This window comes from Hippocampus guttulatus, chromosome 1 (assembly GCF_054856545.1).
Source record: "Hippocampus guttulatus isolate MCC_2025c chromosome 1, RoL_Hgut_1.0, whole genome shotgun sequence".
Taxonomy (NCBI): Eukaryota; Metazoa; Chordata; class Actinopteri; order Syngnathiformes; family Syngnathidae; genus Hippocampus; species Hippocampus guttulatus.
Window position 1 is genome coordinate 27,828,399 of NC_141261.1, and position 26,193 is coordinate 27,854,591.

The 26,193-nt window shown below is 42.8% G+C and overlaps 1 protein-coding gene across 1 annotated transcript in view; it reads right to left on the bottom strand.

Annotated features, from left to right (window-relative positions):
- grm7 (glutamate metabotropic receptor 7) overlaps window positions 1-26,193 on the bottom strand; it is a 133,584-nt gene that overhangs the window by 82,549 nt on the left and 24,842 nt on the right. The window contains exon 2 of the mRNA XM_086124321.1: window positions 2,681-2,897. Within this exon, the coding sequence (XP_085980447.1) occupies window positions 2,681-2,897 (217 nt within the window). The remainder of the gene's footprint in view (window positions 1-2,680; window positions 2,898-26,193) is intronic.

Genomic DNA, 26,193 nt, shown 5'->3' on the forward strand with positions numbered 1-26,193 from the left:
ACAGATGTACTGAACATACATTCTCATGCATGGATTGTTGCTCGAATGCACATCTTTTGTTGTGCAAACTGAGCCCGGATTGCAACATCAACCTCATGTTGGCCCCACCAGGCTAAGTGGCCCTGTGCAACACTTACTGTATATCTCTTAACTTTTTGTAGTCAGTCATCTCACAGTTTAGTTTGTCGTTACGCATTGTGTCTGTGTGTCTGAATCTTGTCCAGTCCTGTTGAACCGTCTGCTCCCCGCTTTTTGGAGGTGATGTTGCAGAGCAGGCTTTTAAGATGACTGTTTTGGTTTTTTTTGTTTGTTGGTCTGTTTTTTTTTTTTTTTTTTTTGCAAGAGTTGTTATTTTTATGAAGGAAAGGCAGCACAGCAGGCACACAGTTGTAGTCGTTGCACTTGTCAGCATTGCTGTTACGCTTCAGCCAGGTATGGAAAAGATTACATCATTCAAGCCTTCCACTAGCTACGATAACCTGAATTACGTGAATATTCAGTCGGAGGGGAAGCTGAGACATTCTTCCAATTTGACATTCAGTAATTTCATAGGTCAGATGGGACAACAGTATCTGTAATTCTATGGCGACATGAAGCTCGACATTAAAGCTTGTCAGTAAAAAAAAATAATTAATAAGCTTCATCACATTTAGAGTCGCAGTTCAAAGCGTGGGGAAAAAGTAGCAGATTCTCATCCAGACAGTATGGGAGGCCGATATGTCGTTGCCTGAGCTCTGTGTGCAGGTCTGGGTGCTTGTCCTTCAAGTGTTTGGCTAGGTTGAAAGGTGTTTCCGCCTTTAGTCAGGCACGTTGTAAAACACTATTCACACTGGTTTGTCCACAAGATGCAGCGTGTGACGTTTGCTGCCGTCATTTTGCTTCTCCGTGCTCCGCTGTCTCTCTTTCTCCCTTTCTCTCTCCAACATGTTGCTTCATGCCACACTGCTCGCTTGTTTGCCCGCTGTTTCCTCCGGCCTGCTCCTCGTCAAATCAACTGTCGATACAACGCGGTAAAGTTACGTGGCGAGCGGCGCCACTGCAAGTACCGGTTCTATCCAGATGCAGTAAAGGATAGTTTCAAATGCCTCAGTGCCCCGGTGCCACATTCGAACCGGCGTGCAACACTCATCTCAAGACACATGATTATGAATGGAATGTCTTGAGCTGCTGATTGACACAAAATCTAACGTGTACATGACATTAAATGATGAACTTTGACATTTTCTGTGGAAAATATAATGGATGGTGTTGGGCCAGAGTGGGCTTTCTCTTCCTCCGCGTGTTCGTTAATTTCGGATGATGAGGATGTTGGTTATCCAAATACAGGCTGGAGTCAAGGAACAGTTCCTTCGAAGGGTTTAGTTTATTTTTCTGCAGTTTACGAATCGATTCGGGCTCCTGAGGGTTTCAGATTTCAGTCAGGAAGCCCAGAAGAAACACTGTCATGAGATTATATAGAGACAATGTGATAATGAGAGTCGGGGAGTTGCGCCTCCATGCAAATCCCAGAAACAAAGTAAGTAACATGTCATCTGACCCGGTGTGGCTGGAAGAAGTTGGGAGTGGTGAGGTGAGACCAAACCACCACTACCCACTATTTGGTGTGATGGCAGGAACACAGATACTTGAGATAAGAGTTCCTCTTTTGATGTTAAACATGTCCTATGGAGGGGGGCCCTAAAAGTGGTGGGGGTCGAGGGGCACTAAAGGTGATTGTAAACACAGTGAGCAGGAAATACCTCCAACAACGTTCTACATTCTTTGTTTCTTTCAAATCCAACTAACAGAGAGGAATAATACCTTAACAATGGATAATATCCACATGAGTCCTCGGAATCTGCCTCAATGGTTTAAAACATAAAATGTACAACATGAACAGCCAATAATAAAGTTGCATTTCTAAAATTGGTGTACGCTTGATGCAGAGCAGGGCTGTTTCACTTAGATTGTGACAATATTTTATTCAGACTCTCATTTGTAATGCTTCTGTCTCCGAATGTATGTGTAGTTTCAGAGTGTGAGGGAAATGTATAATCAACCCGGGGTTGGGCTGAATCGATTTCCATTGTGTCTTCAAAAAATGAGACCCTCGCCAAAGAGGGAAGCCTTCTCCTCTAAAAAGAGGACAAATCTAAAGGCCTGCTGCTTCATACAAGCAACCAGAGTGGTTTGTGCTGGCCGAGCACTAAGATCACGGACCGTCATTAGCATTCTCAGAGCTGAACACGCTCTGCAAGAAAAATAAAAATAAAAAGAGGGTGGGGGTGAGCAGAACAGCATGGGGACACTGTAACCCAAAAAAATGGTTGTTCTCTCTTGTCCAAAGTAAACAAAATAGACATTTTCACACGATCCCTCATGTGTTTTTCAACTAAAAAGCTTACACTAGAAAAATAAAAAAGCAATGCTGATGATTATGATGTGATATTTTCTCGACAAGTCTGCTCTGTCTACATCTGCAGTAACACTTTGCAACTCAGTGGGGAGCTGAGGCACACGTTGCCAACCATCAATAATTCATCTTCACAAAACAAGGAGCCTTGAGAAGAATCGGAAATGCAAAAGAGCATTTTAGCCAAAGGAAATGGCACAAGCATGTTTTAAATCACACCAATGTATACAAGGAAGAAAAAAAGGAAAGCAAAATGAGCATTTGTCGGACTCTTGACAGAAGACTAACCTGCTTCTTTGGAGAGCTGCGTGAAGGCCTCCACTCCTTTCTCACCATAGCTGCCCTCTGAGGCGACGGTGGAGACGTAACTCCAGTCCATCGCTCGGATTATGTCCACCATGGCCTGGGCCTGGAAGGAGTCTGGAGGAACCACCCTTGAGAAGAAGTCGTAGCGCCTGTCATCACTCAACTCTGGAGCTGTTGATGCATAGCTGATCTGCGGGATCTTCAGGAGGAGAAGAGGAGAGCGTTAACTCAAGCAAGGGTCATTTCAGGTGTCACCTTGGCATGCTGATCAACGTGGACTTATGCATTGAACTGTTTTTTGGAAGGAACTTCTTTGAGGCTTGAAGGAACTTCTTTCCTGGTTGCCTGGCAACTGCACCCGGGTGGTTAAAGTGGGTGGAGCTATATTAGGCAACATTCTCGAGATAAGAATGGTGGTGTCATTCCTTACAGCCATGCTGTACTATATCCTGTAATATAAGAGGTTGGACGACATTTTTTTTTTTGTAGACAGCGCTAATGTAATGAGCCAAATAAACCAAATCTATGACAATATTTTTTTTTCCAGCCGTCAACCTGCGCCTCCAAACACAAGCTCTCTCACTCAATACACAATTGATGGCCCATTCGCTCTAGTGAATTATAGTATCTCATTTTAAAAATTAGAAGGTCATGGGGATGGTTTGCAATGATGTATTCTAGCAAATGAGTATTTGTGTTACATGGATTGTTGCGAGAGTTTGTGTTTCTCTATGAGACCATGAAAGTGTCCCTGGTGTGAGTCCTGAGAGAGGAAGAAGAGGATTGGGTGCCTGTTGTCTGTAGTACAAAGGTTGGCCATCATGAGAAATGCTCATTGGATGGGTTGCTTTTTGGGCGACATCAAAACGTTCATATTCACAATAAGTTATTGGCCAACCACCGCTTGAATTTGTTTTGTCATCTACATTACAGTGAAGTGTATTTATCGTCTGTCGCTTCACTGTTACAGGAGGGCATTTCATGAATTCATTCACATTTGTGTATTTAAAACGACCACCTTAGCCTTTTCGTCCGCGCTCTCAATGCTAATGTGAGATGGCTGAACCAGAAAAAGCAGCAATGGCCATTCAAATGATGCAGTGTAACAAAACATTGTTTAATTGTTTCATTTTGTTTAATCAGGTCATTACTGCTTGTTTTAATAAAGTACAATATTATAGAGTGCATCATCAAACTGCACATTATCAGCACTTTGTGTTGTTTTGGGGGGGGGGGGGGGGGGAGAATCCTCGAGTTACGAGCAGGATCCCAGAATGAAATACACTTGTATCTCAAGGCACCACTGAAGAGTAATGAACACTTGTCCATGTCCATTTTCACATCTTGAAATCTTTTTCAACCAATTAAACTGCCAACCTGTCTATCTGAACTGTTTCTTGTAAACAACCAAACACACTTTGTTTGCTTGTTTTTATGCACTGCCAAAACTCCACACAGCTAACGATCACAATCAAATACTTTTAAATTCTGTCCAATCGGAAGTGAAGTGAGAAATAAACATCATTTTTAAGAGCATTGACATTTTTAGCTTGCCACCAGACTGCAAGATTATTGGGTGTGATCTGCAAAGGTATTCCCTGGCCAAGGGTTGCAATATTTCACTCTGACATCTCATCTCTGAATGTAAAAAAGAACATCCCCGTGGCGATCAATGAGGTATAATAAATAAATACGTGTTTAACTGATGAACAGGCAGAAGGCAATTGATCATCATGTTCAACAAGTTAAGCATGGCCCTTGCACATGAATATCATTTCAACAGCAATTAATTGCATGTTTTGCTGCTCCGAGTGGCACAGCCAGAGGACTGGTTGACAAACTGGCCTGCCAATCAAATGATCGATTTATATAACGTTCCATCAATCATATGAGCTTGTCCAGAATATTCCTGATGTAAGTAAGGACTCTGTTACTGAAGCACATCTGGTTGTTTCTCTCAAATGTTTCTCAGGAACTCAAGCTGCACAGTGTCAAAAGCAGTCATTGAAAGCAAGGCCGTTTGTCTCTGGAGATTGGTCGTCAACACAATATCGAGGATCATCACATTGGAAAGTCAAAGGCCTAATATAAATGGCTAGGCTGATCTTCTGTGCTGTATTTCCCTGCACTATTATGCATTGAAAGGCACTCTTTCAAACGTGTCCACAAAAGGCTTTACGTGAGTCTTAGAGCAGGAAAGCAGAGTCAAGCTGCTTTGCAGATTGTGGCATCCAGAGAACATTTTGGGGATGTAGCCTAAGCTTGCTAGCTAACTGTAAATTGTCGCGTTAGAAATGGCCTTGTAATGGTAATTAGGCACCTCACAATCGTGCTGGACAGACAGTGACTTGAACGAAGGCACTCACGTTCTTATACAGCGGGGGAAAGGGGAATCGTGCCAGAAACTAAAGTGTATCACGCCATTTTAGTCACCGCCCAAAAATCTGGAAAACCGAAATGGTGAAATACAATTTAACACGACATCACCACGAAAGGTGCAGCAGTTAATCGAGAACTAGTCTATTATCAAATGAATTGATCATTATTTTCGATAATCGAATAATCGTTTTGAATACCTTTTTAATGTAAATGTGTACAATAAAATTCCGCTTCTCAACAGCAGCAGCAGACTAATTTGCATTGAATCAAAATTAGCAAGGCATTGGCTTTTACTTTGGAAAACAATGATCAGCATTTTTGCATGTTACGAACCAAACCATTTTCTCAATCACAATGTTTGTGCATTTTTTGCCCTGACAATTTGACATAATATATTGTTTTTAAGTATAGGGATGGAAATTAAAACTTTTGTAAATTCTTGATTAATCAACAAAATAATACAAATATATACAGTATATAGGTATATATAACTGTATTTTAAAAGTGAATTCAACAGAATGTTAGTATAATAAGACTCTGAATATATTCTTTTAAATAATTTTGTTATAATACTCACTATTAACGTGAAGGTTTTCCGTTCCTCACCATTGCGAAACATCCAGCAAAACTAGCGGGATTATAGTCATCTTGCCGGGTCCATTTGTGGAGTTGCTGCTGCTGGCTAGCTTGCACGCTTCCTTTCTGCTCTCTCTTACAGGGTGTAAAGTAGCATGCCGCGTGTCAAAGTGCCGCTTTACATTCGACCGTTTCATCGATGGTATTTTGTCATTGCAAACTAGACACACCGCGGAACCTGTTCTCTCCACAAAGGCAAATCCTTCGGTCCATTCGTCCTGAAGTGTACCATGCTCGTCATCTTTTTTTCTTTTCGCCATCTTATTCGTCGAAGAATTAGCTTTGAGCTAATGACTGAGCGGGCTGATTCAAAAGGGGGTGTTTACCTGTTTCCACAGCAACGGCAGACGTAGGCCAATATCATCCAATTAAAATTGCTCCTGCAGCCAACTGCAACCCTGAACAGGACACGACCAGTGAAAAGTCGATGGATGGATTAAACTAGCGAGAATATTTTGTTTTAACTGCGAGCCAGACGCAATCATCAAAAGAGCCATATCTGGCTCGCGAGCCATAGGTTCCCGACCCCTGGACTAAACCATTATTAAAAGCCTTGGTTGTAGCCCTCCACAACTGAGTACTACATTGAGTAGTTCTCTGTCTTCAAGCCATCATCTTCAAACATATTTGAGCTTTAAATTGATCAATTGAGAATTGCATTTTCTGGAAAAATACAAAAAAGTCACACTTTATAACTTTAGAGGTTAAACCACCATTATGCACGACATTATTCTCAGAGTACTTCTCGGGATCAACCGCATGTGAGTTTTGCTTTGTTCTTGTGGGTTTCATTTTGGTGACTTTATTCAGGGTGAAGGGGATTCAAATAAAATACAGATCGCCCGACCTGCGAGGTTTGACTGTACTCTGAAGAGTCAAGGTGTATTCCTAGCAAGGACTTAAGCGTTCATGTCGGAGGCCAAGAAGGGACTTTTCCCTGCACCTGCCTTTGTGAGTATTTTGTGAAAAGATGTGTCAACAATAGCTGTCCTCCTTAACAATGGCTTTTTAATCACAGTCATTTATCATGCTCAACCAACTGCTGATAATGTCAACTCAGCAGTGTGCATGTAAATGGACCAAATGATCTCATTGTGCAAACGGCTAAATCAATCCAATTGTCAGAAATATGCACCGTTATAACTTATCCACCCCCAAGTATTCTGAAAACAGCTTTTGTAGTGGTTTTCAGCTGCATTTCCCAATGTCTTCAAATTTGAAAGGTAAAATTCTACAATCAAAGCCGAACTGCTGATTCTCCTCCCCGCACTGTGAATCATCACTGAATCAAAACACAGCCAAGCGCAGGCGGAAGGACTGATGTCGGCTTTCCCCGGCAGAGACGGCAGCTGGCCGCATTTCTGATTAGAATCAATCAGGAGTTCACGTTTGCTTAGGATCAAGTACACCTCCAACGACTAGTCCAAGAATGGTGCCGTCAAGAAAATTCTCTGACTAGATTGGAACAATGTAGCATGTCGAAGAATCCCGACATTATTTCTTCGTTCTGTTCCACCACAAAATTTCAAAAATCTGAAATGCTACTGAGAATTAATTTTAACAAAAGCAGATGCTCCACAATCTGTGTTGTTGTGTCGGACTGCTGTTTTGAATCACTGAAAATAATGGTTCAACAGGTGAGAGGAGGACCAGAGCAGAAGAAGAAGGTTGGCCTGTTAAGTCATTCAATAATACACTAAAATAAAGGGGTGGGGGGAGAATCATCAATCTTGAAGAACATATCTATTTTTGAAAGCTGCTGACAGCATGTTTTCAAATTTCCAGAAGTTGGGATTGAATTCTCCTGGATATTTTGTCACAGGCTGACAATTTTTCAATTAAGGCTGTCAGGAAAAAGACTTTCATCCATCTCTCTCACGTCTACTTGCAATGATGGCTAAATATGGCGTGCGGACCCACAAACCGTGATGTATGAGAGAGGGCCGGAGCACGTCTGGGATCAAAATGCCCACCTCCCTGAAGACGAGACGTGCGAATGCACAAACATCTCTCTTCAACCACGTGTAAGAACTCCTCATGCACTCTATCAAAAGCACTGTATGAAAGCCATCCATTTGTGTTAGAGTGATCAAAAGCAGCCGGACACTGGAGAAACAGGAATGAGGACGCAGCAGCCGGCTAATGGGATCACTTCAACTTGCAGAGTGTGAGTTATAGCTCTGACCCACAACGCAAAGCGGGTCAAGCGCACAGAGCTGACAAATTGAGAAGCAGACGATCTCAAGCTCAAGATTACTCCATGCCTTTCAAGCAACCCCCCCCCCCCCTCCGAAAGGTCACACGCACGTGCGCTTCTTGTGCACTGATTCAAAGAGGGAGCACAGTCACAACAGGGGTGATTTGCATTTAAAAGGACTCACCTTTCCAAAATGAGAAACATTTATTTGATGTGTTTGGTGCTAATGCTTTGGAGGATTCGGCTTTGTTGACTCTAACATGGCCCGGGCTTGAGCTGTGTGAATATTTGGCTCTCTGGAATCATTTGAGATGCCGTGCCTCTTGCTTTGTTCTGTGGATGTCCCCCGATTGATAGAATTCTCCTCCTGTCGCTCCTTATCCCCGCAGAATCGACACCTCCACTCAGCACAAACATTCACGTTATCGGTGGCTTCTTTCAAATGACTACTCCGACCTCAGGCTAATACAACTGGCGAGCCTTGATTGTGGGAGGACTGATATGGGAGAATTAAAACTCTTCAGGTAGACTCAAAAGAGATGCGATTACAATCAAAGACCTTTGTGCGTGTCTGGCAGCTGATGTGCAACGGGTACTACCGCTAATCCTTTTGTGTCAAACGGGATTGAAATCAAATTTCTTGGATATTTTTTTTTCTCATTACAGTGATTATCTCTTGGGATGATTAGATTGAAAGCTATCAACAAAACACTTGTTAAAATGAATTGATGATGATTTGAATGGATTGCAGAGAGAGAGAGAGTAAAATACTGCCAAAATCAATATCGGCGTAGTATACATTCAGTCAGGTCCATAAATAATGGGACACTTTTTTTTTTGCTCGAAACAACACCTAAATGGGTTAGAAATGAATCAGGCAAGATGCACTCGAACTGCTAACCTTCAGCTTTAATTCGGGGGTACAGTATTGTGCCAAATCAGACCCGTGTGGACATTACAAAACGGTGAAATACAATGCCTCCCACTTTTTAACACTGGGACTTGAAATAATTGGACAAATTCATCCTAAATCAAACACTCACATTTTAATACTTGGTTGCAAATCCTTGAGAGTAAATTGCAGCCTGAAGTCGAGGACACATCAATGACATGACCAGATGCTGGATTTCATCCTCATTCTTCGTTGATGTTCTGCCGGGCCTCCACTGCAACTGTCTTCACTTCCTGCTTGTTCTTCAGGCACTTTCCCTTGAGTTTTGTTTTAAACGAGTGAAATGCACGCTCAACCCGATTCATGTCAGGTGACTGACTTGGCCATTGCATACTATTCTACTTCTTTGCCTTCAAGATCTGCTTGGTTGCTTTTGTAGCCTGCTTCAGGTCGCGGTCCATCTGCACCGTGTGAACTTGGTTCGGAATCCTTGGGCTGAATATGAGCCCATCATCAGATTGCGCAAAACATTTCCGAATTCATCCTGCTGTCTCTGTCAGCGGTCATATCATCAATAAATACCAATTGGCAACCATAGATGCTCAGGTGGCCATGAAACAGCTGGGCATTACTTTAGGGACAACTTTAAAAGCAGGATGCCAAGTCTGCAGTTAAAGCACATCTTGTTGGTTTTGATGCAAATCCACAGTGGCGGTGTTTCTACTTAAAAAGATGAGAATGGTCTCCATAGACCAGACTATAATACCTGACGCCTCGCGTGCACAGTCAGAAGCTATACCGTCACAGAGTCACAAGCTTTTTAAAGAACAGCAACAACAACACATTTCATACGTTTGTGTTATTTTAGATCCAATGTTAAATCGCAAATCAGGTCCAAATTTGTTGGACTGCTTGAATGACATTTTCTCCCTTTTCAGAGATTAAGATCCTAGATTACAACCCGATACTCATTGACTACACTGGTGACAAATGTTGAAGCCTTCGGGGAGGTCGACACGCTTTGAGACTCCTCGTTTTTCATCCATAGAATGGAAAAGGTTTCAACAGCAAACCAAGCTGTTTGCAAATACTGACAAAATATCCAGTGTGTTCCCATGTCGACAGACACAATTGGCATTGCAAACTGTCCTGCAGGTCTTTTGAGAATGCACAAGTATCTTGCATGATGACTATGAAAACAGCCCATTGAAATTGTAAGACGGGGCACCAGGCACGAAACGGGGCGACGGGACTCGACCGTCACCAACGTGAAAGGGTGACCGTGGCACCGACAGACAGCCCACACGCACGGCCACTTCACTTTCCATGATTTAATCACGGTCAAACGAGTGGACGCCAAAACAGAAGGATAAACAGTCCCTCCTTTGAACATCACAACTACCCACAGGTGATGTCTGGCACCTGTCATCCGCTGTATAGATCAAAGTTTGCATTGCTGAGGGTCATCGCCTGCCTAGCTCTTCAATGTTTCTGCCCTCACAGGATCGATGGAAGGAAAACACAAAGGTCTCATATAGGTGACGCTGTTTTATTGATTTACCAGCGCAAAGTGCTGCGGCTGCCCAGAATCCAAAATTTGTTAGTAAAGCTGAAAGTGGAAAAGGGGGTTAAAAAATAAATAAATAAGATGAAGGCGAGGTGGAAGGCGAATCTTGTAATATGCTTGGTGACATTAAATGACAATTTCAACCTGAGCGGTTGCAGAGAGGTGACAAAGCGAGGTTGTGTAAAGGTTAGCATCTCACTGAATGTGAATGCCAAGTGAAGTTAATTAGTACGCCGTGGCCTTTCTGTTGCATTTCAACATACGGCCGCCCGCGAGCACCACAGGCTGCTTGCTCTGAAGGAAGGTGAGACATAATTAATGCTTGTGCTTTAACTTCCCCATTCTGCTGATATGGTGGTGATGAGTGTGCACGGCTCACAATTACACTTGGAGATGCATCTGACTGCTCCTCCTTTGTCGCTCAGATGTCTCACAAAGAAAAAAAACCAATGTGATTTGAAGAGAAACGGGGAGCATATGGGACAACATGAGTTGTCGTTGGAGGTGGCGGTGGGTGGAGGGGGAACGGCAACCATCAAGCTTCTCCATCTGAGAGTCGGAAAGTGTGCAGATATGACAAGACAGGCTGTCTCCATAGAAAAGAGAGCGCTGTGACAATGCAGACGCAAAAAAACAAAGAGTATCTTTCAATGAGTGTTCTTGCATGATACCGAGAGGTCTCTTTGGATTCTGTTTTTTGCCGATGGGAGTTTTCCTTTCCTATCAGCGCGAAGGGGCCTCAATGCAAACTTTATCTCGCCTTTAGCATCGTTTATTGCTGACCAACCTTTACAAAAGGAAGGGAGATATAGATCAGGTACCCAGAAGCCCTTACGGGAGCAATATTTAGAACAACGGGCCACCGACAAAATTTACCGACTCGACAAAAGGGGAGCTGGAGAATACAGAAATGAAAGAAAATACCTATCGGTGGAAAAGAGGTGACAATTTGCAAATAAATGACTGTGACGCTACAAAGACATTAATTTACAATGACATTAGACAACATCATAATTGCTATTTTCATAGGCCATGATAAACGGCGTAAGAAAATAAAGTGCCAACTCTTACAGTAAGTGAATCTCACTGCAGGAGCGCTTCCTTCCGGCATATTCCATTTTTCCGCTGGAGACACATATGTCAGCAATACGGACCGTCACATGATGACCTTGTTTAGGAAAAATAGAGTCGCATTAATTTCGAAACAGTGCTCTTACCATGTTAAAAAGGGAGCGGCTTCTCATGCTGACTCGACCCATTGTTGAGTTGGACGATGGTTAAAGGTCAGGAGATGTGACTTTCTGAAGAGGTCCCGTGTGAAACATTTGGCACAGAAAAGCGAACTCTCATTCAGCATGGATCCGCCGCACACCAGAAAAAAAAAAGAAACTGTCGGGGGCGGAACCGAGACGTTTCCCATGAGCGCCTCGAGCTGGAGCAGCACCACGTTGCAGCCAGCGGCGCAGTGCTCTTTTCGCCTTTATTTGACGCATGATTAGCCTCCGACTGCATCGTGTCACCACTCAGCTTCTCTTCTCCGATTCTTTTCGCAGTTGGGCAGAATGACAGCACGGGGGTTCTGAGAGAACTGCCTGTGTACAGATTGTCCTCATGATACTCACACACAAGTCGGATTTTTATAATGTTGCCAAGGAGCCATCTTGTGAAAGCATTTTATAAGCGTTCACATCCTGCCCATCATGGCGTCCATTGAATCTTTTTGGAGAAAGATTTATTTGTGGCGGCGTTGTTAAGTAGAACAAGTCAATATGGTGTACTTAAAAAAATTAAAAAAGGATAGCGTTTGATGATAAATACACCGTTAAGGACAGTAAGCAGCCTGCTAGATCTGCACGGCTCAATCAAAACAGTGTCGATGAGGGAATTTGGCTTCAGTCAGCAGTAGTTTGTCAGATGGTCAGAGGTAATGGCTGTGTCCATACATGCAACCCCAGGCTGAGCTTTGGTAATCGCTTTGCACCAGAGCACGGTACTGCCAACACATTGGAGGAGCCGGCTGAGGGAGGGTGTGAGAAGCTGACAGCTTTCCGTTCTTCTTCGCCGTCACTCTCGCCCCCTCCTTTCTTGCCCATCTGCGTCTCTCGCTCAAATATCCCACATCTCATCGCGACCCTCACGCAACCTAGGCTTTTCAGACTCACTCCTGCCTTCCCCACTCTCCCAGCCGCCGTTTACACAGAAGACTTTGCAACTGAAGTCAAAAATTGGGCATGCACCAAAACAACGTGAAATTGTGATACGACGACTGTGATTAATGCTGACTTTCATTCACGTGTGTGAAGCCACGTCACGATTTCATGCCTGAATCAATTTTGACTCGATTTACATCCAAGTGACGCAAATCCGATGGCATTTTATTTTCATGGGATTGTGGTGTTGGGGATATTTCTTATCTAGAAGACATCATTTGCAGTATTTTGGTGATAGCCAGTAAAAATATCTAATGTAGGTTATTTTTCTCCCCCTTTAATTCTTTGTTTTTACATTTTTAATTTTTTCTTTTGGACATGATTGTGTAATTGCGAACTCGCCTGACTTCCACGAAGACAGCATGAGCTTCAGCTTCCACTCAGGGACAATGTGAACGTGAGAACGAATGGTTCTCTGTGTCGCTGTGCAAACTTTGATTGTACAGTAGTCTTCTTTTTTGGCCAAAGTCTCCAGCTCACCCATGACCCTAAACATTGATTCGTCTTGTTTTGTTTGTCTTTCGTTTTGACATGCCCAAAATACAAACTGATTTAAAAATAGCAGAACTGAGTCAGTGTGCACGGCACACGTAAAGTGGATATAAAAAGGCTACACACCCCTGATCAAACGCCAGGTTTTTGTGAAACTAAAGGGCTCGTCACACGGCAACTTTTACTCCGGTGGAGCACCGAGGCTGGCCCCCGTAGATCGTTCACACGTGCAAAGTTATACCGGTGTAGCCCCTGAAAACAGCTTAGACCGGAGCAAATTTAACCCTGCTCAAGGAGGTGGTTTAAAATTTTACTCCGGAGTAAATGCTCGTTTGCGGGTGTCACGTAGCAAGGTGGTGGTGGACCCCAAAAAGCAGGCAGGAGGGAGGAGCAGGGTGTATTTGAAGAATTGTATTTAAAACAAAGAAAACTACATCCAAAACAAACAAAGTCCAAAGTATCAAACAAAAAACCATGACTAAAGCTAAAACATAACAATGAACTAAACATGACAGAAACTAAGAGCAAACAGCAACACACATGACAGTAGCAAGAGCAACAATGACCCGACACCGAGTGTCCTTTTATACAACTAATTACCAAATGACCAACAGGTGTGCAGCTGCCGGGGGAGCCCTACAGTGCCACCTGTTGCTCCCTAAACCGAATCATGACAGCGGGGCAGCACCGATATAAAATGGGACGTGTGAACGCTACAGTGGTAGACTCGCTACGCGTGAGAAGAGTTGATTACATACGGGTATTGCATAACTTGCATCCTGGGTATTTTGCACTTCTTTCTTTTCTCTCTCGCATCCTTTTACAGTGTCTGATAGACCACAGTGTTGATTTGTCTGGAGAAGTATAAACCATGGTTTTTCGATATGTCACAAACAAGGCGCGGAAAAGGAAGTACACTTTACAAATGCACATGTTTTATTTCCATATTATTACTATCGTATTGCACGGCCGCAGAAACGCCTTGTGAACGCAAGTGGGGCTGCACTGGGGTTAACATGCTTCGCTTTAGTCAGCAGCTTTTTACATGTGAAAATTTACACTGGTGTAAGATATATCGCAACACGTCGGTGCCGCATCGATGCAAATGTGTGCCATGTGAACACCCCTTAAGACATATCATGATGAACTTTTCATCCCTTGAATGTGAACTATGACCTGACCAACCCAAATGAAAAAAAAAATCATTTTCCAGACAGAAAGTCAAAGAAAACAACTACGATAATGTGGTTGCACAAGTGCGTCCACCCTCTAATAAATGAGGATGTGGCTGTGCCACACACACATTCAAACTTACATTAAATCGTATCAGCACACACTTGCACCGTAATTCCAATTAATCCTCGATAAAGTTGAATTGTTCCAGTGGACTTTCCCTGACATTTTTTTGTCACCGCATCTTACATCACAAGCCATGCATAGCCCACAGAGAGCTTCCACAGTATCCAAAGGAGAAGGGTGCAAAACAATTTCCAAAACATGAATATACGATGGAGCACAGTGAAGACAGTCATCATCAAGTGGAGAAAATATTGCAGAACAGTGGCATTACTAAGAACTGGGCATTGCACCAAAAGCGATGAAAAGATGGGGGGGAAAAAAATTCAACATTCAAGGAGCTGCAGAAATGTCTGGCAAGTACTGGCAATTTAGTACAGCGACAATTTGCCATCTTCTTCGACCGTATGTCTGGGCTATAAGGTAGGATGGCAAGGTGCCTTATCTCTCAAAGAAAAACATCTGATTAGGCCTGCATTTTGCGAACACACACATATTTGGCAATAATTGTTTTTTTTTCCTACGGTTTAATAAAGGTTGAATTTTTTTTTTTGGTCTAAATTCCAAAAGTCAAAAATCACTGCCTACCTTCGTAAAGACCTGACGCGGAGGCATGGGATGTACTTTTTCAGCGTGTTAAGTGCAGAAACAATGACCCATAATTATCTTCTAATCTCAGAAAAAGACACCTGCACCACTGCCTTCAGTCGACAAAGACGCTGCAGTGGTGTAGAATCAGAACGATGAGGCAAAATCAGATGAACTGAGTGAGTCACAATGTGTCCAACCTCGTATTGACGATTAAAATTATATTTTACATCCATCCAGCCATCCCTTTTCTGATCCACTTATCCTCACAAGAGTCATGAGTTGTGCTCGAGCCAATCCCAGCTGTCTAGAGGCAGTAGGCGGGGGACACCCTGAACTGGTTGCCAGCCAAACGCAGGACACACAAAGACAAACAACCATCCATGCTCACACTCACACCTAGGGACAATTTTGGAGTGTTCAATTAGCCTGCCAAGCATGTTTTTGGAATGTGGGAGGAAACCGGAGTACCCGGAGAAAACCCACGGCATAGGGAGAACTTGCAGACTCCACACAGGGAGACTGGAGCCGGAATCAAACAATGCACCTCTCCACTGTGAGGCCGACGCACTAACCAGTCGCCCACCGGGCTGCTTATATTTTACAAAATTTAAAAAAAAAAAAAAAATCTGTTATTCATAAGAAAATGCTTACATGTTTAATTTTGTAATATAGTACAGTATTGTTTTGTATAAAAATTGTAAAAAATAAAGCTGACTACTTCACGAATTTTGCCTACCACGGGTTCTTTTTGGAACACAATACACGCGATAAACGAGGCTTCACTGTACTCCAATACTCAATATGCTATCAGGGAAAAAATATTTTGCAACAGTATATGTTTGTATACAGTGGAACCCCGTTATAGATAACCCCAAGAGATAGTTCCCTTTCTACATTGCGGTTGACCCTCCGCGGACTCTCTATATCGCAGATTTTTTTTCAAGTAGTTTTTTACAATTTACAACCTCTTTTGTGTCCTCATTGACTCACTGTATTTTGACTGTGCAATTCTGCATGCTGTTTTTTTTTTTTTTTACACCTTACAAACCCACATTGAATGAAACGTCCTGATTGGCTAATATCTCCTGCATGGTTTGTCGCCTGTACAACAAATAATAATAATAATTATACTGTATAATGTATACCATAATTTCCGGACTACATACTGCACCTGATTAAAAGCCGCAACGGATAAATATAGCCATAAACACTAATTCGTATATACATGAGGCGCTTCCAACTAATAGTTACGGGTCTCCACGTTATTAAATGGGATATAATCTATATAATGACCCACTGATAGATGCTCTCCCTAAAACAACAATGCCGAAAGCAGCTATAATTACACAGTGGGCCAGAACCTTTCTCAGACTTTTGCTATCGCACGAGGCAAATTCGCAGATGGTCTTAGCACTGCAGATATGGCTTTATTGCACATGTACCTTATTTCTTATTAAATTAAATTGAAAACATCTGCTTATTTTGACTCTCAATTCTTACATACTTACAAAATACACAAAATATTAAATGAAGACAGATAGATGGATGGATAGACAAGAGAGTGAGAGAGAGAGAGATGGATGGACGGATGGGTGAATGGAAAAAATACAAAACAAAGAAAACACATTATCGTCCAACAGATGAAAAATCCAAAGTGATTAAAATGGTAAATGGAGTGTACTATCTACATGCGGTGGCTGACCAAGCACACACATGACTCATAAACATTTCACCCTACATATATTTGCCAATCTAGTGAACCGGTGGCTGCCTGCAGCTGTTTTAACTCCTAAGACACCAAAAAGTCATAATCTAAAGTTTAAAATGACTTACCTTGACCAGTATTGACTTGAAATTCAAACCAAGTAGCATGCGCACCTGTTCCTGTCTTTAAATGCTTGTGGTCTACTTCTTCTTTTTCTTCTTCTTCTTGGTTCATTGGCTGCTCTTTGGTTCTTACCGCCACCTACTGTACAGGAAGTGCAAATGGTTTCCATATAAGTGGAAGCAACCATGATCGTATTTAATTCAGCCCTACGAACAAGCACACGAGACAGGTGGGGCGTGTTTCTGTCAGTCATCAGCAAAACAGGAAAAAAAAAATCCCTCATTTGGCAATTGTCAGCAAAACAGGCATTCTTCCGTCAGTACTGACGAAATGCCCACCTCTGGTCAATGAGTGTTTGACATTAGTTGGAGCCGGACAATTTTTCTCCCTCCTCCATCATCAGTCTACATGCAGACACACTCACACAGATGATCAGCATGCACTTCCTGCCCAGCATGGTCTTCAGTCTGTCAGTCCCCCCTCTGTCCCCCCCAAGTCGACACAATCTGCCCTCTCTAGTTTGCTCATATAGCAGCCAACTTACCCTGTCTACTGCATTGGTATTTTTTCCCCTCCTATTGTATCATCATTTCAATCTGTCATCCAGGTTGATTACATTTGTGTGTGTGTGCGTGCGTGTGCGTGTGTGTTTTGAGGGGTAACGCAAAGCCTCACACAGTGTCTGGGAAATGGTGTACAGGACGCCGTCAAACAATTTCCCATCCAGTAGCCATTCATGGTAACAAATGCGTCATGGGTATGGTTATTTACACAAGCAGCAGATGTGAATCAGCACTGGCGTGTATTTAGAGTCCGTCCCACCAGCTGCCACAATAATGCAAATCCTTTGTCGCTTGATGTAGTCACATACTCCTCTTTGAAAGAAATCACATAATTTCATTCAAAGAGTGACCAGCACACAGAAAGACGTGACAACCATGCCAAATGCCTTCGATATTTACCAACTGCGGGAGGTGGAGATGTCGTTTTCACTGTGGTAAATTCCAATCCTAGCAAACACCTTGCTGTGATGGGAATCGCCAAAGAGGCGGTGATGAGTGCCTCGGCTTGTATTTGTGGGAGGGTTTTATCACAGAGGCTGGGTCACATTCACAAAAGATGCTGTGACTAAACCTCAAGGGGTGAGGACAGCACTGACATAAGCAGCCCTTTAAGGCTTAAAACAGCAGTGTTGCTATCAACGGATCGATGTGGGATTTCATTTTGAAGACAATGCTTTCAGACGCCTTAGCTCTGTTTCCCAACCTTTATTCAGCCATGGCACCTATCGTACGTGAGGAAAATCTCCACCAAACAAAACTATGACACCTAAAATATTGATGATCTCGTCTCAATTGAGTCACAAATTGACTGAGTGCAAAATGTGTCTAATTGAACACAAAGCTGATTTTGTCATATTCTGTTGAAATGCAACAGGTGATGCGCAGGTTTATTGTACTTTTTGCCATCTAATGGGAGAGCATTGAATTGTTCTGACTGTTACTACTTGTCGCTGGCATGGATACAGTCACATTACAAGAACATTTTTCAGAAAAAACCTTAATGATGCTCCTTCTGGTATGTGCACTTTGGCCACCTAGGGCAAGTATAATACAGACACACACACACACACACACACACACACACACACACACAAATAACCACTGACACCGCAAGCTACAGTATGAATCATCAAAGGATAAAGAAGGATAAAGAATGATACTGCATGCTAAGCCTGTGGGTATTGTTATATTGTCTGTCTAAATGTGTTGCTCCAACTGTTTGGCCTCAAATCACCGATGCTTAAAAGATTAAATCGCTGCAACAGAGTGCTAATTATTATCAGGCCTTATGCATTGTTCGCCGTAAGCTAAACAGACCTTTATAACCTTAGGCTGAGGGCAACATTGCCAAAAACGCCTGAAAAAAGGTGCACCCAAAGTAAATTTGTAGCTGTTCTTGAACCATTTGGAGTATCAGCATAGTTTTGGTCTTGTTATGAAATATTAAAAATTTTATCATTTTTAATATCCCTCCCCCAACAGTCAGAATCTGTGTAAGTGCTCCTGTCACTGAACTATGGACAGAAAGAAAAGGCGAATCTTATGTTTGTCTAATTTTTTTTCACAAAATCTGCCTTGAAAATGAATTTAGAATGTTGATTAGGACTTGAAAACACTACAGGATCGAAGCTTGAGGTCTCCCTAAGTTGCAGTTCAAATTTGACAATTGTAAAATGTTGGGCACCATTCAAATCTCCAGAAACTCAACAGATGTATGTTCACACATGACGACGTGCATCAGCGATTTGTTTTGACAGATGGGCCCCTCAGTGGGCCGTCCTAACTTCAGAGAGTTAACACATATGTCAATTTGTTTTGTTCAGTTTGACAGTAAACTTCAATTGGGAATGTCAAAAAAACAGCGGGCGCTTCTATTTTGAAGATGTGTCCTGTGCCTTTTTTTGGTGGGGGTGGGGAGGTGGTCGCAAGCCAAAGTAAGTCAGCTGCCAAACGACAGCTCGTATCTCAAAAAACTCGTTGGGCCACTCGTATCTGAAGGCACCACTATAGTTGATTCAATAGGATCAATCATGGTTGCAGTGAATTTCTGAGGTGATTAATGGGTCGCATGCAAGTTGATAGCGTATCGGAGCGACTCCTCGAGGAGGACTAGAGTGAGTAAGTGAGTACTCAATGGTTCCAAGGGCAACAATTTGCCTGCCATTGGAGCTGTTGTGGGCAAGTTGCTTTCGAGCCTCAATTCCAGCAAGATTTGGTTTCAGATTACAAAGGTTTGTGGTTTGCAGCAGCTTGTTTTTCCGAAGCAAGAAGCAGAAAACAATGCCCCTTTAAAATTGCCTACACTCGTGACGGAAAGTTAGACTTGCATAATCTTTTATCGAACGCGACTTTCCACTGTCTCCATCTTTCTGCCCACTTGTCTTTTTCCCCTGACAGTTGCTTCGCATTTTGTCTTTTCCGCTCATTCTGAGCCTCTCCCCTGGGCCGCTCCAGTGCTCGATGTCGGGCTGAGCTCTCGCAAGGTTGCCCTGCCAGTGTGTATTTTTGGCCGGCCAGCATGCTTCTCCATGAAGCAAGGTATGACTCACAAATCAGATATTTGACCAGGAGAGCCACGGAGTAGAGTAGAGCCAAACGTGGGAGGAAAGTGTGGATGGCTCAGAGAGGGAGCAAGGCTGACCTCCATCTTTCCATCTGTTAACCAGACTGCTATTTCAACTCTATTGGTATTTCAAAGAAATAATTGTTTTCCGTGACACCAAACGGCTTGCAGAGCTTCACTTGGAGGACAGTTTGTACCGAGGAAGGAATGGCGGCGTGAGGGTGCAACGTCGATCCTACAAATGGGACTGTGACTTGAAGTTTCAGGTGGGCATGATAGCCAAGCTTTTATTTTGTCACTCTTGAGAGTGATTATGTAGTGAGGGGGCAATTTTACCTGGTGCTTTGGAAAGTGTCTTTTATCACACGCACAAGGCGAGTCCCTGCGGAGAACAAGGCAGCTCTGCAAAAGAGCCTTGAACATCCTGAGTGCACTGTGCGCTCACACCAGGTATGACAGGAGATCAACCCATGCTAGGAAGAAAGCGTAGCCCACAGCTTTATGACTAAGTGTTACCAAATGTTTTCCTTTAGATGCACAGAATCTCACATTACAAATGGCTGCATTGATTTTTCCTTGCCGCAAAGTGCAGTAGGACTTCTCTCCAGCGTTTTAGTAGTCTGCAAGATGACTATTATTATACAATTTTTGTTCTCAGTGAAATATAACATGTCAAAGAGCGATATGGAATTCTAGACGCTGAGCTTTAGAAAAACCTTTTGAATAAAAATAAACGTGTGATGTCACTTCACTTGTTGGTGCACTTGTGTGTGCACGCCACATCTTGAGCTATCATCTTTGCAACGCGTTACACTGTCTATTTGTAATGTGCCGATGATACATTGTTCACCAAAGAGCGAGTATGGATGCATGCTTTTTCTCCCCCCCCACCTACACCTGGAGCATGGAAGGGCTGACACATTCATTATCAGACGTGCACCTGCAACACTCTGACCTGCATTCCAATGATTCCCTCGGCTCGATCGCCCATCTATCTCTATGCAGGTCTACCCTCACACTCGACAGAGCCTCGTGGCCAGGCCCATTTCTCCTCTAATGGTGCAGAGAACGCTGGCTCGCCTCCTCAATTCGAGTTTACCTCACAGTCTGCTCCTGAAAACCATTTGCCATGTGCAGTGGTGCCTCGAGAGTCGAGTGACCCGACTTACAAGATATGAACTGTTGTTGGGTTTTTTTTGCTTTGACCTGCAAGCGCAAACCTGAGACACAAGCGCTGTACGGTGGCAGTGAACTCAACTCACCGTATAATTGTCACGTTGCGTGGTGGTAGAGGACCCCAAAAAGCAGGCAGGAGGAAGGAGCAGGGTGTACTTGGAGAAGTGTATTGATAAAACACAGAAAACTAAATCCAAAACGAAGCCAAAGTATCAAACAAAAACCATGAATGAAGCTCAAAACTAACCAAAACTCACCAAAACATGATCGAGAACATGACCGAGAACATAACAGACTAACATGACAACTACAGCAAACAAACAAACAAAGAGCCAATGACCCGACAATGAGTGGTCGGGCTGGGAGTCCTTTTAAAGCAATAATTACATAATGACCAACAGGTGTGCAGCTGCAGGGAGAACCCTACAGTGCCACCTGTTGGTCACAAACCAAAACATGACAATAATAATCAGCAGTTTGGAAAATAGTCCATCCATCCATCAATTTTCTGTTCCGCTTTATCCTCACAAAGGTCGCGGGCGATGCTGGAGCCTACCCCAGCCATCTACGGGCAGTAGACAGGGGAAACCCTGAACCGGTTGCCAGCCAATCGCTGGGCACACAGAGACGAACAACCATCCGCGCTCACACTCCCACCTCGGGACAATTTAGAGTGTTCAATCAGCCTGCTATGCATGTTTTTGGAATGTGGGAGGAAACCAGAGTACCCGGAGAAAACCCACGCTGGGCCGGGGAGAACATGCAAAAGGCCGGAGCTGGAATTGAACCCGGGACCTCTGCACTGTGAGGTTGACGCGCTAACCACTGGACACCTGGCCGCCCTTAGAAAATAGTTAACAATTAATTTCAAAATCAAGTCATCAAGCTGACGAAAACCCAATTGAGGTTAACCGTCAAACTAAGCATAAAACAGTACACCTTGCGTGCTTAAACGTGAAGTCACACATCTTAATGCTAATATACAATAAAAATGCTGTTGACATGCTAACAAATACCATCGATCGTTGCGGTTTTACAATCCTGAAAGCTTTGGATATTTGAACTCAAGCAGCAACAAATGCAGACAGGCAATACTGTGTAAAACAATATTCACAGGCATACAGTATATGCTTTAGCCATAACAAAAAAAACAACAACAACAATATTACAGCATCTTACTGAGGCACTGAATGAAACTCTTCTTTGTTTGTGTTTGCATGACTATGTATTATACTGCCTTTTGTGGTGGCCAAGACGGGGGTACACCAGAAGGAGCAGCACAATGAATTGAATTGTAGCGTTAAGTCATGATGCACAAAAAGTTTCATTCTTTAGATTCCATTTGATTATGTTCCTAGTCTATGTTTTCATGAAATACAATATTTTAGAGTCCTATTTTCCTCATTAAAAACAAACTGGCCTTTGGCTGGAATAGGCTAGTGGTGTTTCCATTCTTCTTGATGAGGGGCAATTATTTTGAGATGCATTTGTTTTGAGTTACGGGCGTGGTGATCTTGTATCTGAAGGCACCACTGTAATTAGAGACTGATGACGATTGCTACTTTCTCAGATATCCCATTTCTTCTGCTGCTTGATGCCATGCCCTTTGCCTTCTATGGGCTGAATCAGGAAACAATAGGACTTTTACTTTACAACTGTAGCTGCGTGCAACACCTGCATTGAATACCAGCATAAATTTCATGTGTTTCTCTGAGTCAAGATGAGAGAAATTTCGGGAAAAAAAGGACTTTTCATTTCATGAAGTCGTTCCCAGTGAACAGTTTGACCGTGATTATCTTCACAAGATGTGTGGAGGAGAATGTGTGGAACAGAAGCAACAGCTGCAATTTGAGGTATCACGCGCATTCGTACACTGGATAACTGACATTACACCGACGAGATGAAAAGCATTTACAAGGAGTTCCATCTGAAAACGGAGAACAATCAATGGATGAACAAACGCATACAGGCGACCAGCTCAAGTACTTTCAGTGCTGCAGATTTAATACAAATCATCCTGCACTTAGCGCCACAATATGCCGTAACCTTCATACAAATTCATCCTCCCTCAGTGCGGTTGAATTTCTGCTCCTCACTCATAGCCTCCCTAATTCAAAACATTCCACCGGTGGAGGGTAGAGGCTTTTGGTAGTGCACACAACCCAGGACGTGTGGATAGATTTGAGACAGGAACGGCGTTCACCTTTTCTCTCTCATATCTACGCAGAGGCCAAGCGGAGCAGCCAGGGGATTTCAGGCTACTGCCGGTGACTCGTGAGGATATAAAAGTTGTCCGGGGAAACAGGTCGGACTCGCTAAACGAAATTTATTGTCAATTATGAGTTGATGCTCAAATTAATGGTGTGTGGTGCCAATAAACCTACGGTTCCAGATCTACAAGCAACCGAGGTCTGCCTTCGATAAATTCTGGCATCTGAGATACTCTCACCGGACATTTCATTCAGTCAATTTGTTACACCAACTGCGACGATTACATATTTTTAGCTCTCTGACAGTGACAATCAAAACAAAGCACTCGCATTTCAAGTATTGGGTCTATTTTAATATTTCAAGTACTGAATCCATTTCAGTGTTGCAGTGTTTGTATATCAACATACTCTCTTGCACATGACTGAAAATCTGTTGCTGATGAATAACCAGGTGCAAGGATCACAGCCTACTATTCCATTATTAGAAAGTAATATTCATGCAAACACAATGTGCCTCCGCAAGAGGCATCAAGAAACCACCTGGAGAGCTCCACTGAAACTCTGCGCGAGTTGTCGACCATGTAATTTCTGTAGAAAATGCGTGTGAATGCTGAAAAGATCAATTTGAAAATGCTGCGGAGTTCGATGAAGAAAGATCTTGGGATTTTGGGAATGTTGGAACGTTTGGAATGTGGAAAATGTTGTGTAGTTGAAATGGCTTGAATGGGTTTTGTAGTTGGAATGACAAAAAAATCGGCCATGAAATGTTGAAGGAAATGATGTACAAAATGTCGAAATGTAGGAATTTTAATTTGGAAAAATGTGGAATTTCATAAATGTGGGGATTTTTGGGATGCGTGAAATATTTTGTAGCTGGAATGTTTTGAATCAATTAAGTGATGGGGAAATTGTGGAAATGCAATATGAAATGGGTGCTTTTGTTGGAATTGGTCAAAAAAATGTTGAAGGAGGATGGAATAATCTAGAATATGTTGAAATCTGGAATTTTCATGTGGGGGAAATGTGGAACTTGGGTAACGCGTGAATTTATGGTGGCAGTGAATTTCAGTGGGTGAATAATGTGCCGCGGGAAAGGTTTTTCAGGTGATTTGAAAGAGCTGAATATCATGAATTTTGAATGGAAAAGATGTAGAACGTTCTTGTTCAACTGGGAATGGCAGGGGTCATTTTGTGTGGAAAATGTCAACCGCTGGAAATCTGTTGAAGTTTGAATCGTCTGAAACAATTGAGAAATGTGAAAATAATTTAGGGTCAAAAATGTGGACAGACTGCTGAAAGTCTCTGGGGTATAGAATAAATAACGTGTGCGTTCAGAATTCCCACAATAATGTGGTCAGTTGTTGACACGACAATGTAGTGGTTAACCATGGGGGATTAGATGCTTATTTAAAACATATGGTGTGTTGGGAATATGTGGGCGGAGCGGGATGGTTTGCTGTTGGAGAGTGGGAGGGTTTCTGGCAAACAAATTTGCTTGTGATGTCGAAGATAACTCATCAGCAACTTGAAAGGACAAATGCTATTGATGGAAAGTGTCCCTAAATGGCAAGTAAGAATCAAGGCTCACACAATTTCTGCTGACGCACAAAGAAACCCAGAGGAATGAAAACATCATTCATATGATTACATATCTGACTGCGATTGAGCGGTTTGCTTGTCTCGCAGATATTCAGACATAACTACTTTAATTATAGCGGAAAATCAAATATATTGTAAAGTGGTGTCTCTCTCTCTGTCTCTCACATTGTAAGACCACTGAAAGCACGAAAAGCAAACTTTTATTGAACAAGATTTGAATTAGGTTTGTCTGGAAAAACAAAAAACAAAAGATTGTTGAATTTTGTAGGTGGCTCTGTATACACTAAGTTGCCAGGCATCATCCGTCCTTCGATCCTGTTTCACAGGGAAGCTGGGGTCAAGATTGCTTCCTCCCAGGACTGACCATCTGTCAGGACATGTGCATGCGCGCTGTGAATACTTTTTGACTGCGGGAGGATGCTGCAGGGTCCAAAGTGAACACCACACAAGCTGAACCTTCTTGGTCTGAGGCTACTGTTGCGCCAGGCATCAAGAAAAAAGATGTGGGGAATCGTGCAGGTTTTATACAGTAAGCTTGCAATGCAGCTGGATTGAGAAGGCACCAAACGACAATTTTGTATCATTTTGGCAAGTGCAGTCAAAATAGCAACATTTTGACTTTGATGCTGTATCAACATAAAATACCTCATAACCAGTTCGAAAACGATACCACGTCAAAAACTTAAAGCAGTGAAATAATAGCTAATAGCTAAAAAATGTCTTTCATTTGTATTATTTAAAACAAAATTAGAAGAAGAATAATTCAAATACTTTTGATGAAATAAAACATAGATTTTGAATATTTTTAAACATATATCCATCCTTCCATTTTATAATCCGTTTAAGCTCACGAGGGTAGTGGGTGTGCTGGAGCCCATCCCAGCTGTCTTTGGGCAGTAGGCGGGGGACACCCTCAACCGGTTGCCAGCCCATCACAGGGCACACATAGACGAACAACCATCCGCGTTCACAATCACACCTACGGACAATTTAGACTGTTTTATTAAGAATAAGAATAAGAAAACCTTTCATCGTCTCACAATGGAGAAATCCCCAATATACAGCAGCAATGTTATGAAAGGCATGGGGAGACCATGCAAACTTCACACAGGAATGCCAGAGCCCGGAATCAGACCCTCAACCTCTGTACTGTGAGACAGATGTGCTAAGCAGTCGCTCCACCGTGTCGCCCTGTTTTTTAACACTTCAGAACAATTGAACGTCCGTCCATCCATCCGAAAGCCGGAGCCAGAATCGAACCCCTTTCCTCTGTACGGTGAGGCTGACGTGTTAACC